Below are 17986 nucleotides of genomic sequence, written 5' to 3' on the forward strand. Positions count from 1 at the left end.
TCGAGGGCATTGTAATAGGTTTCTACACTGCAGGAGAAGGAATTAATTAGAACCGTTTGCTCTCGGTTCTGTATTTATACTGTCCACCCGTCTTGTAAACATTGAACCTGGTTTCCTGGGTCCTCCAGGGGCCTCTCTTCTAACTCCCCCACCCCACCCCCACCCTCAATAAATAAATAGAAAGCGAAGAGTGTAAGTTCACATCTTTCTTCTGTGCAGTCCACCCCCACCGGAAGCTGCATTTCATGGTCAGAATCTGGCAGAATCATCACTTCCCATAGAACCTGCCCTTCCATAAGCAAAAACTGGGAAGCTGGAGTCTCGGTTTGCCAGTGCTGTGTCTGGGACTGTCCTTGTCCATTTGGTACCTGGGGTCAGAGCTGGTGAGATGGAAGCTCTGTCTCACGTCTCCCTGCCCCACCTACCACTCTGAGGAAGGTAAGAGACATTATTAGCCTCTGTCTGCCCCAGGAGCCAGCAGCCCATGCGAGCAGAAAAACCACAAACTTGGGAACACATTCTTCTAGGCTTCTTCAAGGAAGGTTTTTTTTTTCCCCTCACAGCTTGTGAGAGCGCAGCATGACAACAAGAAAGCGTCCTTCAGTGCAAGTGCTGCAGAATCTCGCTGTGACACTGGCCCCTAACTCCTCTGCAGCTTTCCTTACTCCAGAAAGGCACCGTTTCATCCTCACATGCAGCCTGTGAGGGCCAGCATGAGCGCAAGATGCCAGGGTATGTGCATTACCTCCAGAGCTGGTGTCCTTAGCAGCTGTTAGTATAGCCTGTCATGTGGAGAGATGGCTTTTGAACATAGATAGAATTATTACAGACACATCTCAGGGGGGTCTAGACTACCAACAGGTCCCCTTGGAGAGTTCTTCTCTGGAAAAGTCCAGATGGGCCCAACAAGTCTCATTGTCCCTCATGAATACCTTGCAGGATCTGGATGAGGTTTTCCAGGCCAAAGATATAGCCTGGATCTGGTCCATCGTAGGTGGTGTGTTCATTCCAGGAGCCTTTGTATGTTGTGTGAGCAAAGTCGATCATCCGGACGTCAACTTTGATGATGTTGCTGCCATGGGGCGTCTGTGGAGTCTCCTGCCCATCATAGATGATGAGAAGGGAGCTAGAGTAGAACCGGTATGAGCTCTGGCTCCTAATGACCGAGAGGAGGGCCTGGAGCTGGCGCTGGATGGGCTCCAGCAGCTCTGTCCGGAAGCGGGTCCCATCGTGCAGGAACTGGTAAAGCGCTTGCCTGAAGCCCGCCACTGAGAGCTTTCTTCCATAGTACTTGTCTTTGCAGAGAAAGTGCTTCTTATCACTTTGATAAACCTTACATTATAAAGAAGATAGAAAAAAAAAAAGAAGATAGAAAATGTTAAGAATTGCAAACTTAAAAAAAATCACATCTGCTACAGAGGCGTCTCAAGCAAACTTAATACAGAAACACATTTCTAGAGATGCTGAGCAAGAATGGCTGCAGTGACTGGCAAGACAATCTTTCACCAAGCACCAGTGTAAATTTTACACTTAAAAATGTTTTCTGTGCAAGCCGTTAATAGAAATCCAAGGTCCAAAGATCGTTCATCCTACAGAGGTGACCCTCTGCTCATGAGGAAAAGGTTTGGATCTCCTTTCTTGTGAATTTCCAATGTCAACCGCCAAATCATGATTTAAGTCCTGGCTTCTGGCCCTCTTCAAACATTAGCAAACCCAAGCCAGAAAGCTTTAGTGGGAATCTGAAATCATAGCCAATGGCCTTGGGAAGCCAAGTAAATTAAAATTTCCCCCAACAAAGTTTATGAAGTCCTTTCTCTGCAGATTCTGAGGAAACTGTAATGGTTCCAGGGGTGGAGTGGGGTGAATTATTTGAAGATGGAAAGAGGCTAGATCAGTGTGCCTGGAGTTTTCAGGCGGTGGGTGATGTTGAGGGGAGACTGGATGTTGAGGGGAGCGGGCTTTGTGGGCTGGTGGCACCTCTCCTTGGCACCAGCTCTTCCCCAGTCCTCTGTCACATCTTGGCCACCAGAACGAAGCAGATGGAGGAGAGATGCTGATGGGGGAACAGTGGCAGCCGCCCTCATTTCATTCAGATGGCAGAGGCAGGCAGAGGCTGAACGGAGGCCAGTGGCTGGCACGGCCAGAGGGGGGACTTGGCACCGCTCCGCCTGGCACACCTGGGGAGGGCTGCCTGTACCTGGCCATGACAGTTTCCCAGGTGTTCCCTGCCTTCAGATGACATGGTATCTTTACAGAAAACACGAGTGGGAAAAAAATCAGAAAGATGCTATAGACTTGGTGTTGCCTTTGGAGGGCTGAAGATCAGCTGCTAAATTGGCCCGTCCTAAACACAGGATAGGCCTCAATTTCCAAATAAATCAGACCAATTTCAGAAGGTTTGGGGTCCAGAGAGAAATTCCACTTACACCACAATGCATCACACTCCATCCTCTCTGAGAACTACATTCCAAGCTTTCCTAGGGACATCTGTGCCTCAAATTTATAGACTCGACTTCCAGTTTCAAGGGGTGGCAGTTTCAATTAAGGAAAGCGATAGTGTTTACCGTCAAATCCGTGTCTGGTTTTACTTTGAGTAGATAGAGTCTAAGAGGGAACCGGTAGAGAAAGTTTATTTCCTCCTGTTCTCCTGTAGCCCCAGCCATAAGCCACATCAGAGCAGCAAAAATGAAGCATGGAGTCCAGGCGATAAGAAGTTAGCCATTCCTTTGCTGGGCTTTGCAGCTTATGACCTTACCACTTTGTTACCCAGAACAGGTAGTAAGAAGCAGCAGAAAAGGCAGAGTAAGAAGAGAGAATGGCTAATATGGATTTGAAAAGCTGACTGCCTCCCAGCATCTGAGAAGGAGAGGGTTCAGATTCATCATTCAGGAGAATGAGGACCCCATGGAGCACACAGGGAAGTTTTCCCTCAGTTCTCTCCCAGCCCTGCTCACACACTGTCATCAAAGTTCTGCTCTCAACATAGGTAGGACCTACATGGCCAGGCTGGAAAGTTTCAGCTACCAGAGACCCTGAGATGAGTTTAACGCTGGTGGTTTTTTAATTTTTTTAGATTAAATATTTTAAAAATTAAAAATTTATTTTTAAAATTTTTATTTAAAAATTTATTGATCTACAATATGTTGATTTCTTCTGTATAGCAAAGTGATTCAGTTATAGATATAGATTCTTTTTCCTATTCTTTTCCATTATGGTTTATCATAGGATGTTGAATATAGTTCCTTGTGCAATACAGTAGGACCTTGTTGTTTATCACTCTATATATAACAGTTTGCATCTGCTAATCACAAACTCACAATCCTTTCTTTTCCCACTCCTACCCACCTTGGGAGTCACAAGTCTGTTCTCTGTGTGAGTCCATTTCTGTTTCATAAAAGTTCACTTGTGTCATATTTTAGATTCCACATATAAGTGATATTACATAATATTCGTCTTTCTCTATCTGACTTACTTTGCTTAGTATGATAATCTCTAGGTCCACTCATACATCTGCAAATGGCATTATTTCATTCTTTTTTATGGCTCAGTAGCATTGCATCGTATATATGTTCCACATTTTCCTTATCCATTTATCTGTCAATGGACATTTAAGTTGTTTTCATATCTTGGCTATTGTAAATAATGCTGCTACGAACATAGCGGTGCATGCATCTTTTCAAATTACAGTTTTGTCTGGGTGCACCCCCAGGAGTGGGATTGCTGGATCATATGGCAGCTCTAGTTTTAGTTTTTGAGGAACCTCTGTACCATTTTCCATCGTGGCTACTCCAATTTACATTCCTCCCCAAACGGTGGGATTTTGACACCACTGTCCTGAACAGTGCTCTTTAAAAAAACCCAGCATGTCCTGGATCAGGATATGTGTTTCCTTGGGGAAAGAGGTGCCTGGCCACTGCCTCTGTTGCTCCCACAAAGTGAAGGCAACAGTGTCTGGTTGGGGGACACTCTTGCCTCCAGTGGACCTCCCGGGATGCCCAGTCCTGCGGTTGTCCCGCCCCCACCTACCTGCATGCCGCAGACGCGCATGCCCAGATGGGCCGAGGTGCTCTGCGCACACTTCCGCATGTGGCGGGCCTTCTTCTCCTCTGAGGCGTCGTCCCCGTGCTGCCGGGTCCCCATCTTCAGGTCTAAGATGCAGGGATGCTTGTACTGTGACACTACGTTTTCCAGCAACAGGAACCCTGGTCGCGAGGCATTAAGGAAGGCTTCCTGGGACACAAAGGCCACTTCCCCGCAGGAGGTGGTCAGGGGCCTCTGAAGCCGGCTGGAGACTCCCCCCGCTGAACCCCAGCCCTTCATCCCCATTCCTTTAACTACAGACCAGCCTGTTGTCGCTATAAAGAATTCAAGGCGTTGACTTTGCAGGCTGCTCTCATAAGTCCATTTTTTAGAGAGAGTTTATTAGGATGTGAGCTTCTTTTCCTTTCCCTTTTTGCTCTGAGGTAGAAATTTAAATGCAGGCGTGAAATCCCCAGCAGGCCATGCCCAATTTACATTTTATGGCAGAAAATCAGAAGGCTAAAACCTCGAGTCACTGAATGGGCCAGTACATTTTGGGAGAAGTGCCTTGATGTTAGCTTCAGAGATGAGTTGCAGGAATATTAATTTCAGCCGAATAATTATCCTGCAAAAAACTTCTTAGGGATGCAGATTGCAGATGTCTTAGTAAGTACCGCAAAACCAGCCACCAGTTCGTGGGAAGGAGCCCAGTGGTGACAAAGGGGGCCTTCCAGGCCTGAATACGCCCCCTGAGTTTGTGGCAGGCCGAGGGGGACAGGGGAGTACCTCTCCTAAGGGGCTACCCCGCAGGTCCCTCCCTAAGAGAGGGGCCATGCTACATTCTCACCCATCGGCTCCGTGACGGCTGTGGGGAGGATTGGGAGCATGAAAAGGAGGTTGAGTTATGGGGACCCACCCACTCACTGAGTCCCCCTGGCCCCCTCTCAGTGCGGCAATCATGTTTCCTAACTGCCCACAGAGACCCCAGCTCTGCCCATCCTCACTGCCCAGGTGGCAGAGACATGACCAGTGACCCAACAGGGGCACTCCCTCCCCCCGCCCCATCTGCCTTCCCCAGCCTCTGACTTCTCTTTGCTTTCCTGGTGGCTCTGCAGGTCAAGAGTCTGCCTGCAATGCAGGAGACACAGGAGATGCAGGTTTGATCCCAGGGTCAGGAAGATACCCTGGAGGAGGATATATCCGTGCCTGAAAAATCCCCTGGACAGAGGAGCCTGGTGGGCTACTACCCAAAGGGTCAGGAAGAGCTGGTCCCGACTGGGCAACCGCACTCAGCACAGGTCTCCTCCAGGGCCCAGCTTGGGGCCCACTCTCCCTGCCATCCCTGTCTCTCCCCCGACCTGCCTCAACACGTTTGTCTCGGCCACCCCTCCTCGCCCCCGGCCTCCCCCGCAGCGCTGCGCATGGTGGGCGGGCCAGGATACGATGCCGCTGGTTCTCTGGGTACTCGGCACACAGGCGATGCAGGTGGGCCCGGTGGCAGCGGAGGCCCCACGGGTTAAAGCTGCCCTTCTCCGTCAGGTTCCCGTTCGCGTCTTCCACCAGCGAGGGGACTTGGGCCTTCAGGTGGAGCTCGGACCTCAGGAGCGCCGTGGCCGGGCTGTGGGCGAGGGGCGCGCACGGCGGTCAGGACCCTGGTGGCTGGCAGGGCTCTCGGCTGGACCAGGCCGTGGACTGCCCCTGGCTACCCTCCAGGATGTCCCCCAGGACCTCGGTGCCCCCCTGCCCCGCTCAGGCCCCAGGCCAGGCCAGGCTGCCGGCCTCGCGGGGCCCCTCTAAAGTCCATAATAACTCACGCAGCATAGAGGGGGCGACCCTGCCTGGGATCAGAAGGCTGGGGGTTAGGCTGTTCCTGTGGCCTCATCGGGAGTGAGAACCACAGACCCACGGTCCACCCTCTCTCCTGCCCTCTACATCTCGGCTCCCCGGGTGTGTAGCAGGGAGATAATACACACCGCTTCCTGATGCCAAGCCAGGAGGCTTAATTAGATCTGCTGCGCTCCTTGGGGAAGGGAGGTACTTTCGTTGTATTAGCTCCCTTTTGTTTCCCATAAATGTTTAAAATTCCCCAGGGATGTTTTTCTTCTGAGAAAGGTCACCATCAGAGGTTCTGGAGACCTCTCCGAGGACCTCAGGTGCCCTGAGCTGTCTGCATCTCCAGGGCCGCACTGGCACTCGGCCGCTAAGGAAGAGGATTTCTAGAGGCATTAGCCACACTTTTCCTTTATGCCAACTGTTCTGGGGCTTCTGCGCTGCACGTCTCCCCCCTCCAGATGCACTCCATGGTCTCAGTGAAATGGATGCTTAATTAAACAAACACACACTGAATGCCTTCTCTGTATAGGACTCGGCACGCACATCCACTTTCGAGAGGAAACGCATTGAAATGCTCCCTCCGGAAGTGGCACCAAAGAAGATGTATTCCTTTCTTTGGTCACATGGGTTCTGCTCGACAGAGCCCTCATCTGAATTGCTCACTTTCTCGGCTCTGGTCCCAAAGGGGAGCCGTTGGCCTTGGCACGGGCGTGAACAGTGCTGGTCCCAGTTAGGGACGCGCGGCCTGGCTTCTGGCATCCTGCCACGTGGCCTCACCTCTCCGTGAGCGAGTGTACCAGCTGGGGGTGCTGCCACTGGGCGAGGGGGAGGGCGCCACCGCCAGGGCTCTGCTGGAGGGTCTGCCATATGGCCACCGCTGCCGACTCCGTGGAGACCGTGAAGGGCCCCCGGTTCTCAGTCAGGGGGCTGGCAACCAGGCTGAGACGGCCGCGGCTGTCCTTCCGGAGGTGCACGGTGATGGTGCCTGCAGAGGGGGAGGGGTGGACACGGTGCGCTGTCCTTTTGAACCACAGTTTAATGGCAGTGGTCAACCTGCCCCCTTCCCCAGCTCCTCTCCCTAGAGAGTGCTCCGGGGACTGGCCTGACACAGATCCTGCTCCAGAATGAGCCAGAGCCGTGGGGCCTGCCGGAAATGGCCTTGGGCTGAGGCTGGCACGGTCCCTGCTTCGTGGCCTCTCCCTGCCCCTTCATGCTTGAAACAGGGCAGCTGCGTGCATTTATTTCATCCTCGCATTCCTGCACCTCTGGACACAGCCCACATCACCCAGGCACCCTGTGGCACCCCATTTGGGCCCAGCCTTGGGGCATCTGAGTTGGTCCTCTGCAGAGAAGAGCCCCACCTCTAAGTGGCAGTGAGGGAAGTTGGGGTGGGGGGGGCATCTCATTCTGTCTCGTTCATCACCCTTGCCTTCCCCTCCACATAATCGTTATCTGAGCAGCTTCTTCCAGGAAGCCTTCCTCTAACAGCCTCCTGCCGCCTGGGCTGCCCCTTAACTCAGCCTTCCCACGTCCCTGGCTTTCACACTGAGACACGTGATGCACAGCCCATGAGGATTATGGACAGAATGTGGTTCTTTGATAGAAAATAGAAGGCATGTGAGATTTTTGCCAACGGTACCTCCTAACCACCAGTGTGTGTTTGTCTTTGTTTTGGCCATGTCACAAGGCCTTTGGAACCTCAGCCCCCCCAACCAAGGATTTAACCTGCTGGACCGCCGCAGAACTCCCTAACCCCTGGGGTTTATACTCCAAGCATGACCTCCTCCTCTGGATGCTGGCTGTGATATCAAAGGATGTGCGTACCCCCCGGGAACCCGTGCACTAGCCGGGCTTCTCCTCTGGGACGCTGGCTAGGCCAGGTCCTAGGCTCTGACCCCACATTGATGGCTCTGTGGTCATCCCCCGTGGACTTCTTGCTCTGATGGCAGGGTCCACGCCTCCCTCCGTGGGGCTTGGCATCCGGTGGGTGCCCAGCCTTGCCAGAGTCCTGGTGAAGATGGAAGGTACACATGGTCCTGGCCCAGGAGACTGCCACACGAGTGGTTTTATGAAAACTGGCTCTCTGTAAAGTCCTTGCTGCCCCCCTTCTCCCTGCAGCTGGTGCTCTGAGGACCCCTCTTGGCTTTCTCACCTACCAACCTGCCCTCCGTCTCTCTCCACCCTGTTTTGTGCCCGAGGGGCTGACTCTGGCGTGTACCCGTGGCTTCCTTGCCTGCCAGCCGGGCCAGTGAGGGTCACCGGTGACAGATGCGGGGAGAAGAGGAGAAAGGTTGGGACCTTCATCCCTCAGGTTCCCTCCCTGCTGCCCCATGGCTCACCCTGTTTCTCTGTGGCCTCCTTCTTGCCAGGTCAGCTCTACCATGCCCTCGCTTGACCTTTCAGGCCCAGGGGTGGTTGTAGCTTTCCTGTCCCGCTGGTCTCTGGCTGCCTCACCATCCCTAGTTGTTCCTCTTCACCTCTTTTTTGTTGGCCACGTGGCATGCAGGATCTTATTTCCCCAACCAGGAGCTGAACCTGTGGCCCTTGCCGTGGAAGCACAGTCTTAACAACTGGGCCATCAGGAAAGTCCCCCCGGTTGCTCCCTTCATCCTGTGTGCAGTTCTGCTGATAGATCCTTGAAGAATTCTCTTCATTTAACCCCCTGGCACGTGCCACTCATTTTCTGCTGAGACCCTGACAGGTGGGAGGGTTGCCTCCCATCCTCCCAGGTGTTTATTACCTCCCCTAGGCACTGGGTCACCTTCCCGGCCTCTAAGTGGTCATTTCTGCTGAGCCAGCCGCGGAGGCGGCTGCTTTCCACGCGCATGGTCCTGCCTGCCCTCCTGGGCTGCTCAGTGCAGACACTCCTTTTCAGGGCTGCCCTGTCATTCTGCACGTCACTCTCCAGGCCCATCTGCGCTACTGGCTCAGCGGTCTCCCTGGGCCTGGCCTGACATCTCGGGCTCCCAGAGCCCTGATTCTGCGGCCTGACGGTGACCTTCGTTTCCCTCCAGTTCCTTAAAAATTCTGTTCTTCCTTAGCTCATCCCAGGCCCCAGTATCCTGTGGAGCAATCGTGATGCTAATGGTCACAGTGCCCCTGAGTGCGGCATTCTGTCCTTCACCTGGATTGCAGCCTGCCTCCCTGGATGGAGCCCACCCGTGCTGTTCTTGCTCGTGAGAGCAGGGGGCTGGTGGCGGCTGGGACACAGCACAGGAGTGATAATCGCTGCTGGGTCTTTTACACCTACTATGTGCCAGCATTATGTGCGTTTTGTTTACTGCTAATTTAGTGTCTATCGCTAAGCCTGCAAGGCGTTGACTGTGGTCGCTGAGGCTCAGAGAGATTGAATAACTTGCCGCAGGTCACATGGTCCATAAGGGGTGACGGCTGTGCCAGCCGTGCCAGCCGGGACTGTGGGAGGAGGAACAGGCTGCCACACGAAGCCCAGGATCTCTCGGGAGAGTGGGGGTTGTCACGCTGTGTTTACCCGAGTGTGGTTGATGAGGACACTCCTGCTGTGTCCCCAGTCACCTTTGGCTGGTCATTCTGTTCCGCGGGGGCAGACAGAGTGGCCACAGAGCCACCACCTCAGGAGAGGCGATCAGCGTCAAGCTTGGAAGCACCGAGAAGCCCAGGACACGGGGCTTTGTTTCCAGCCTTGACCTTGCTGTGCTGGTCCCAGGAAGGAGGGCTGACCTGGGAACCACACACCCCACCAGGCCCCAGAGCCCGCCCTCCAGGTGCCAGGAGAGGGGGAGCCCCACGGCCTCTGTGCTGGTTCTTGGGGAGCTTGGAGCCTCCTCGCCGCTCGGGGAGGCAGGAAGGTGTGCCGGCCAAAGGCAAGGCCCTTTTGGATCTCACAAAGTTCAAGTTACTGTCTGGCGGACCCCCGGCCTTGCACATTTGTGAGGCTGAGGTGACAGGCCTGTCAGAAACCAAGTTCCTGGGGAACCCTGGGCCCAGGGGGCCTCCCTGGAGGGACAAGAAATGTGACCTTCGCCTGCTTCTCCGGACTCTAGCTCTGGCCTGATCTCATCTGGTCTGAGTGTCAAAATAGATGGAGGTGAGCAGAGGTGCAAATAATGCCAAACCGGTGAAACCCAAAAGTCATTTCTATTTGTCGTGTCGTCAGCGCGACCCAGCCAGACTCCTGTCTCGCCTTCTCGCTCCGTCTCCCTGCGCGCCTCTACCTGGCTCCCTGTCTCTCTCTTCCTTCCCTCTCTCAGCTCAGCCCAGCCCTTCCCTCTGAAACCTGGGACCATTGCACACAGTGTCGTCCTAGTGGCTCAGTCATGTCCAACTCTGTGCGACCCCATGGACTGTATAGCCCACCAGGCTCCTCTGTCCAAGGGATTTCCCAGGCAAGAAAAGTGGAGTGGGTTGCCATACCCTTCTCCAGGGGATCTTTCCAAACCAGGGATGGAACCCAGGTCCGCTGCACTGCAGGTGGATTCTTTACCATTTAAGCCACCAGGGGAGCCCCATAGCTCATGTGACCTTGCAAACAGTCTCGAGTTGCATGTCCTTGACAAGAGCAGCCACTCAGTGGGATTCAGACTCCCTGAGGTTTGGATCGTTCCTTTGTCAAGAGCCTTGTTGGCCCCAGCCTGGCCTCCAGCTCACCTTGGCTGTCTCAGACACCCACAGGCTCCCAATACACTGCTGCCCCTGCCCAGCCAGGTGGGTGGGAGACCCCAGCCCCATCTGCTTGCTCACCAGCCCCCCCCAAGCACCTCGACTGTGACCACGTCAGCCGGGCAGACGGGAGCGCTCCCTGACACACCCAGAGCATCTCAGCAATTCTGATTTGGCCGAGCAGCTTCCGTGAGTATTCTGTCATGTATTTATTTTTAAGCTCATGAGGACATTAATTCGCCGACGTCTGTAATATGAATCTGGCTCATCCATTAACCAGCTGGACCTAGGAGCGTGTCCTCGCTTGCCCGAAGCTGAGGGGAGGAGGGACAGAGTTTCAAGATGCTCTCATGTCCGAGGAGTCCAGGCGCGCTCCGGGCCCAGGGAGGCTGCCCTGGGGAACGCAGTGCCTGTCCAGCACCCCAAAGCCATCAGCGTGCAGGCGTGAGATGGAAGAGAGTGGGCTCCGGGGCATGTGGCGGCCGCGTCAGCAATGGCCCCTCTTTCTGGGCTGGTCCCATCAGGATGGGAAGGGAGACCCCTGCAGCGGCCTGTGGGCGCTCAACTCACTAGCTAAGTGACCCTGGGCAAGTCACTTCCCCTCCCTTGTTGGGCTGGACGGCTCTGAGCACTGGCGTCTGGGGAGTTGTCTCTGCAGGGATGGTCACTGCATCAGGGCCGGGGGCTGAGAGGCCATACTCAGGAGCTAGACTTGAATCCTGGCTCTGTTCTGCAGGCTGTGTGGCCTGAGGCAAGTTGGGTGACCTCTCTGGGCCTGTTTCTTCCTCCATGAAGTGGGGACGACGGGAGTACCTTTCTTAGAGTGTTGTCACGGTTAAACAAGTCAATCAAAGAAACAACTTCTAGGGTGTTCGGCACTGAGTAAATGCTAAAAGGTTGACCAGTAGTACTTTTCTTGATTTTTTTTTCTTTTTTTTGGTGGGGGGGCTGCATTGAACCATCTTTGGGATCTTAGTCCCCAACTAGGGATTGAAACCGTGCCCCCTTGCAGTAGAAGTGTGGCGTCTTAACTACTGGACTGCCAGGGAAGCCTTGGCATTACTTTTCCTATCAGGGGAAGGAAGAACCCTGCACAGCCCCAGGCCCTTCAAGGGACCCTTTCCCATGCCCAGACCCGACCTTCTTCCCTCCTGCCCCGGGGGTCCGAGGGCACGCAGGCCCCACTTCTGGGCCTTTTTCTAGTGTCTCCTCACATGTGTGTTTCCTCGGGTGGCGCCTGCACCCTGGCACCCGGCAGCCTGTGGTATGGCAGATGAGGGGAGCAGCGTTCCTCATCATCCAAGCCTTGCGTTTGGGCATCAGGCCAGCCCGTGGGCTCCGCCTCACTCTCACCCGCAGCTGGGCTGCGTGGTCTCCCTTGATGGATATCCTGGGCCTCCCTGACCTGGCCCCTCTTGACTTGTTTGCAACCATCGTCTCCAAGTGAGGACTCAAATTAATCTACAGAGTTAGTGGGGCTCCGAGGCGGGGCGTCGGGGGCGAATACCAGGATGGGCCCAAGCTGAGAGGGACGCAAGGCAGAGGATGGGTCTGGACAGCTGACCAGTGCCCGAGGCTCCCCAGAGTGGGGCCGTCCACGCTGACCCAGGAAGACGGGGAGCAGGGAGGGCCCTGGGGTGTGGTTGCTCTTCCACTTCCATGCTCTGCCTGGGGTGGCCCTGGGAGCCGGTCTCGGCTCCAGAGCTGTGTGGGGCCAGCAGGGAATGCTGCGGGCAGCGGGGCCCCCGTCCTGAGATCCGGCCGCCCCTTTGCTGGCCTGAGTTCGCTTGTAAAGGGACAGATGTTAACTCCAGAGGGTGCTCTGACAAGGTGGGCGGTGGCCCACAGCTGACGGCAGCACTGGTCAGCGGCCCCAGAGGGCCCCTGGGAAGCTGTACACCAGCCTCCCTCCCCATCTCTCGTGTGTCTCATCTCAGACTTTCGGGAGGTCCTGGCTGCCCACGACTGAAGCATTGCCCAGGGCTCAAGGCCTTGGACCCCTCTCAGTGGGTCTGAATCTGGATGCTGAATACAGATTCCTGGGCTCTGACCCAGGGATTCCGATTCACAGGAATGGGGCCTGGGAGCCTGCCTTTACACACACACACACACACACACACACACACACACACATACATCAGTGATTCTGGTAAAGCTGTTTGACCCCAGATCATACGTATGAGAAACACCATTGGGTTGCCCAAAGTATTCGTTTGGGTTCTTCCATAAGGTGATATGGAAAAACCAGAATGACTTTTTTGGCAAACCAATAGGCGGGTCCCCTTCTTCCCAGTTTTCTCCATCTTTGAAATACAGGTAAGTTTTTAAGTGACTTGTCTGAATGTTATCATCGCTTTCACTACAGATACTTGCACAACGAGGGCAGAAGCTTGAGGTCACAGGTCTAAAATCCTTTAAAGGAGGTCTTTTCTCTGAGCATTCCTTACTTTGTGGGGTTGGCGACTGGCAGAGTCATGCCCTGAGCCCTGCAAGCCACTTTTACCAAAGGCTGGGGGTGGACACGACAGCCTGCCCCATGGATGCCAGTGGCCGCCCGGAGTGCCCCCCGCGGAGGCTGGCAAACAGCAGCCCTGCCCACGCAGCCTTCTCTCCCCAGACCTTGTGCCCAAATCCGGAACACACACTGAGGGAGCAGCCTGCACCCTGGCTTTGCCCCTGGAGGACAGTGGGGATTCTGGTTTCCCAAACCCACTGTGAACCGGCTCCTCCATAACCTGTCCCAGACCCAAGGCTCCCTCCATCCACTTGGGTCACCCAAGGGAGTGTCCTGTGTTTACCCGTCCTGTGTTTACCAACCACAGTTGCAGGACCCGGGCACGGCGCATCTAAAGCACAGACCAGAATGCCCCATCAAGGTGGGGTGGGGCTGGGGAATCACCTTATCCCGTTCTCAATCCCGCAAAGACTGGTGGCTTGAGCTAATTTACAGGGGATGCCAAATAGCATTACACTCCAGGCCTGGGGGCTGGAAGAGTTCAGAGAAGCTGGGGCGGTGAAGGCCAGCGGCTGTGCAGAGGGGCAGGTCTCCATGGCAACCCTACAACACACCACGGTGCTTGAGGAGGTGGTGGGGGCGTGCGGAGAGGCCGGGCCCCTTGGGGGGGCACCGCCTGCAGGGGACTGCTCGGACACCCACCTTTGTACTGCGGGGTGAAGCGCTTCATGGCCAGCGGCAGGGACTCGTAGAACCTCTGTTCCTGGGAGATGAGGGGCTTGCACACCGTGTGCTCATCATACTTCATCACGCTCAGGTGCCCCCCAACCTGGTGCAGGAAGGGCTCCAGCGGCACGCCGGGGGCGTCCACGCTGTCCTGCACCACCATGCTCCAGTGTGGGAGGGCGGGGTGGCTCCCTGCAGTCCACAAGAGGAAGGGGCGTCTAGGGCTGAGGTCGCAGCTTCCGGACAGAAGGTGGGCTGTTAGCAGTCCTCAACTTTCCTTTTCTCGGCCTTTCCTGTTGGCTAGAGAACAAGAGTCTTCCTGGCTGAGGGCTCTCGGCAGTGCGGGTCCCTGGAAAACAGAGGAGAAAGGGAAGGGATGTGAGGGAGACTGTGTGTGGGAGGAGGGCACCTGAAGTCCCCAGCCACACCCCCAGGTGTTAGACAAGACCGTACACAGGCGTCGATTTCTTCTGGAATCGTCTGTTACAAGCAACTGCTAACAGTTTCCACCTCGGGGGAGCAGGGCTGAGAGGGAGACTTTTCACTAAATACTTTTTACAAGTGCCTTGAAAATATTTGAATTTAAATATTAAAACATTCAAAAAACAAAAAACTCCAAAAGACAGTCCCTAAGATTATAAGCTTGCAGAATGTAGTGAGCATGTCTGAACTGCTCATGTCCCATGGCTGGCCTTCCCCTTTGGAAACTTTGATCCCTGCTCCAATGAGAAGACAGTCCCTGCTGGTGGGGACTCACTATCCTGCAGGGGCTGGAGGGATGCAGGAATGCTTCATTTTGATATAGCATATACATACGCTGGGCACCATCTGGGCCCCACAACATCATTGCTGTGTGACCTGGGGAAGTTACTAAACCTCTCTGGGCCTCAGTTTCCCCATCTATAGAATAAGGTAACAATGATACCCACCTCATGGAGTTAGGGGCAGAATTGAGATATAAAGGCTATGAAAATGTTAGCCTAGTACCTGGAGCTAGGTGCTCAATAAATGTGGTCTATCATGATTATTTCTAGCATTATTGCCCAGGGGATCAGATTTTCTTACCAGCCTTGGGAGGGCCAGCTTTATCATGGATGCTTGCAAATGAGAAAAGCGAAGCCTGTGATGGCTTGCTGGAGCCCGCCTCAAGCCAGGAAGAGGCAGAAGTTAGGCAGGGGCTCCTGATTGGGTCCCCTACCGTCTGCTTGTCCTTCACCCTCTATGAGGTCCGGCCTGCCAGACCTCAGGCAAATGTTGGAAACTCTGGCTGGAAACTTGGCCCCTAAAGACATCCTGACTTTGGGACTTTGCTGGTGATCCAAGCAATTAGGACTCTGAACTCGCAGTGCAGGGGACCCTGGGTTCGACCCCTGGTCAGGGAACTAGATCCCACATGCTGCAACAGAGTTCACATGCTGCAACTGAAGACCCCACATGCTGCAACTAAGAGACCCAGTGCAGCCAAATAAATATATTTTAAAAATATAAAGGTATCCTGACTTTGTCTCAGCAGAGAGCCAAGGAGACACTGCCAGGGGAGGCTCTTGTGGCCGCATTTGTCATGTTCGAGAGGACAGTCCCGCGGTGGCGCCGTCACCATGGAGTTATTAATACTCTCCTCTGCTGGACTCCTGGCCGAGGATGCAACCAGGCCGGGCAGTGCTGGGCATGAGCAACTCTCTAACTGACCTTCAGTCCAGACCATGGGCATGGCTGGCTGCCTCCACGCGCAGCAGTACCTGTCACTTTGTTCAAGCCCCCGGCTCAGAGACGTCCCACCATCCACTTGGACCTCCAGCGCTGGGAGGCATTGAAAGCCTCAGCCTGGCCTGTTTACGCCCCTCCACGACGATGTTCCTGAATTGGTCACTTCTTGGCAGGCCACAGAGTTCCCCTCGAAAGGGAAAGGGGGTGTCTTCTGCCTGTTCTGTGCAAATTGCTATGCCGGATGCAAGACTAAATCACGACTAGGGAGTCTGGGGGTGCTGGGGCAAGGCCTTGGGGTGGGGAGGACTGGGGCCTGATGGTGAAGGCTTTCCCCAGCCCTGCTCTGAAGACCCACACCCTGCCCACCACCACCCGAGGTGAGTCCTCCTTGGGATCTGCCCCAAGAGCTGAGAGAAGTTGGGAGGCATGTAAACGTGAGAAGAATCATGGATGGGTTGATACTTTCGGTCTGGTTATCGGATAAGACATCACAGTTGCTTGGCAAACCTAATCCTCCCTGCAAATTCGGCCGAGGCAGGAAGGAGGAAGGTAGAGAAAAATCAAGGCAGCCCAGTGCCTCTTCTCTCACTGGGCTCACTTGGGTGCCAGCCTTTGCCAGCTGACCTGTCCCCAGGTCAGGGAGGCAGAGGCGCTGCGGGGAGGCACAGGGACAGCCGGCTCGTGAAGTTCATTTATATCCTCTGCTGGGAGCCGAGGCCCCGGCCTGCACAGTCTGCCCGGGGCCCATCGCTGGCCAGGCGCGCACTCATCTCTGCGAGCCCAGCTCTGCCGGGGGAACCCAGGTGGCGTCCCCAGCAGGCCCTTGTGCAGCCACCCAGGGCGGCCCCTCACCCTTCTCTCCCCTCACCCCCTGTCTCCTGAGGAGCCCTAAGGACACAGATGTTACCTTGCAGTGTGGTGTGGGAGGAGATGATAAGGATAAATGTAACAATAATGGTAACAGTAAATGGTAACAAACGCAACCCAGGCAATGTTCCAGGTGTTTTAGTTACCTTCACCCATGCGAGCCTCACAACTGCCTGATGAGGGAATTAGTAGTATCAGCCTTTCACAGGTGAGGAAAATGAGGCCCGGAGAGGTTCAGTAACTTGCCTGTGTGCACCCAGCTACTAGGGGGAGACCAGGGATTTGAACCCAGGTACACTAGCCCAGAGCACGCTCACCCGCTGTCCTGCGGAGATGCCGGGGGCTGTTGTTTCTCTACATTGAGCGTCAGGAAATTGAGTCCTAAGGAGGCTGGGACTTGGCCAAAGTCACTCACAAGTCACTGGCTGTGATGACACAGGCACTCGGGTTTTCTTGTCCCCAGGCCTGGTTTCTCCTACTCTGACACCCTCTGGCCAGCCCTCCCCCCAACTGCTACAGTGAGTGCGTGTCCCAGGGGTGTCTGGGGTCCACACGTCTGCAGAAACCAGCATGAGGGATCAGCTGAGGGCCCCTGGAGCTGGGCCTTGGTACTGGCCTGCGTGGGGCTTTCCCGCTGAGGGGGCATCAGCTGGGTCTGAGAAGCACTGTGTTCCCAGAGCCTCCATCCGGTCACTGCCACCCCCACGGTCAGACGTTCTCAGGGGCCCTGGCCAAACTGTCTCAGGGAGCCCGGATCAGCCAGAAGTCCCTCCAAGATGGTCCACACACAGCATTGCAAACCCTCCTGCCCCCAGGCTTGGCGGCAGCTTTTTAAAAACGCTGGACTTGAAGCTGGGGGAAACTGAGGCCCTTCCACTTAAGGGTCACCTTAGGGTGTGGCTTGGGGGAAATATGAGGGTCCTCGGGCTCCTGACGCATGCAGATTGTGGGAAGGGGCGCAGGGAGAATGGAGGAGCGTGGGGGGGTGGGACAGAGGGACGCCAGGGTTTCGGAGGAGGGTGGGGGGGACGGAGGGGACCGGGGGTTGGGGGATGGAGGGACGCCGGGGGGATGGAGGGGCGTGGGGAGGATGGAGGGGCATGGGGAAGACGGACGGATGGATGGCAGGCACAGGGAGGATGGAGGGGCAGTGGCTTAGTCCCCCGGGCTCCTGCCTGAGCTGGACAAGTGGGTTTGCTGCCGCTCAGGGAGCCACTCTTTGGCTTCCCCCAGGCGCTGACTCTGACCTTGGATTCCCAAGGAGGCTGAAGTTTCCATCCGTTGCTGTTCGACTGAGCTAGCCAAGGCCTCCATTTCCCCCATCCCTCCTGCCAAGTCCAGGATGAATAATTCAGGCTGACAGAGTTTTCTCAGCCCAGACCTGCCTTTCGCCACCGGCAGACACTTGAGTCAGTGGCCAGAGCCTCGGCCCTGAGCAGTGCCTCTGGGCCCAGGAGCGTGGGGCAGCAGTCCAGTGCCTGGGTCTGCTCCAGGCCCCCCACCAGCTAGCTGAGACCCCTGGGGTGAACCGAGCCTTGGTTTACCGCCCACTGCCACGACCTTCGCAGGGCACGGATGCTGGAGCGCACGGATGCCGGAGCGCACAGCCCCCTTAGGAGAGCCCGTTTCCCGGGCATCCTCAGCGCTCGGGCTTTGTTGGCACGTGGGTGGTGCCTGGGACTGACCTCTGTGACTCGGCCTGGGGGCTGGGAGGGTTGGCAGGGCCTCACGTCCCCTCTG

At 55.5% G+C, this 17986-nt stretch overlaps 1 protein-coding gene across 1 annotated transcript; it reads right to left on the minus strand.

The window, feature by feature from the left end:
• Positions 1-555: 555 nt before the first annotated feature.
• IP6K3 (inositol hexakisphosphate kinase 3) lies at positions 556-13835 on the minus strand. The gene is made up of 5 exons (XM_061146460.1): positions 13649-13835; positions 6631-6838; positions 5463-5638; positions 4027-4202; positions 556-1332 (listed from the first exon to the last, which is right to left on the minus strand). The coding sequence occupies exons 1-5, from the start codon at positions 13833-13835 to the stop codon at positions 913-915; spliced, it is 1167 nt and encodes a 388-aa protein (XP_061002443.1). The 3' UTR covers positions 556-912.
• Positions 13836-17986: the final 4151 nt, after the last annotated feature.

This window comes from Dama dama, chromosome 7 (genome assembly GCF_033118175.1).
Source record: "Dama dama isolate Ldn47 chromosome 7, ASM3311817v1, whole genome shotgun sequence".
NCBI classification, from domain to species: Eukaryota; Metazoa; Chordata; class Mammalia; order Artiodactyla; family Cervidae; genus Dama; species Dama dama.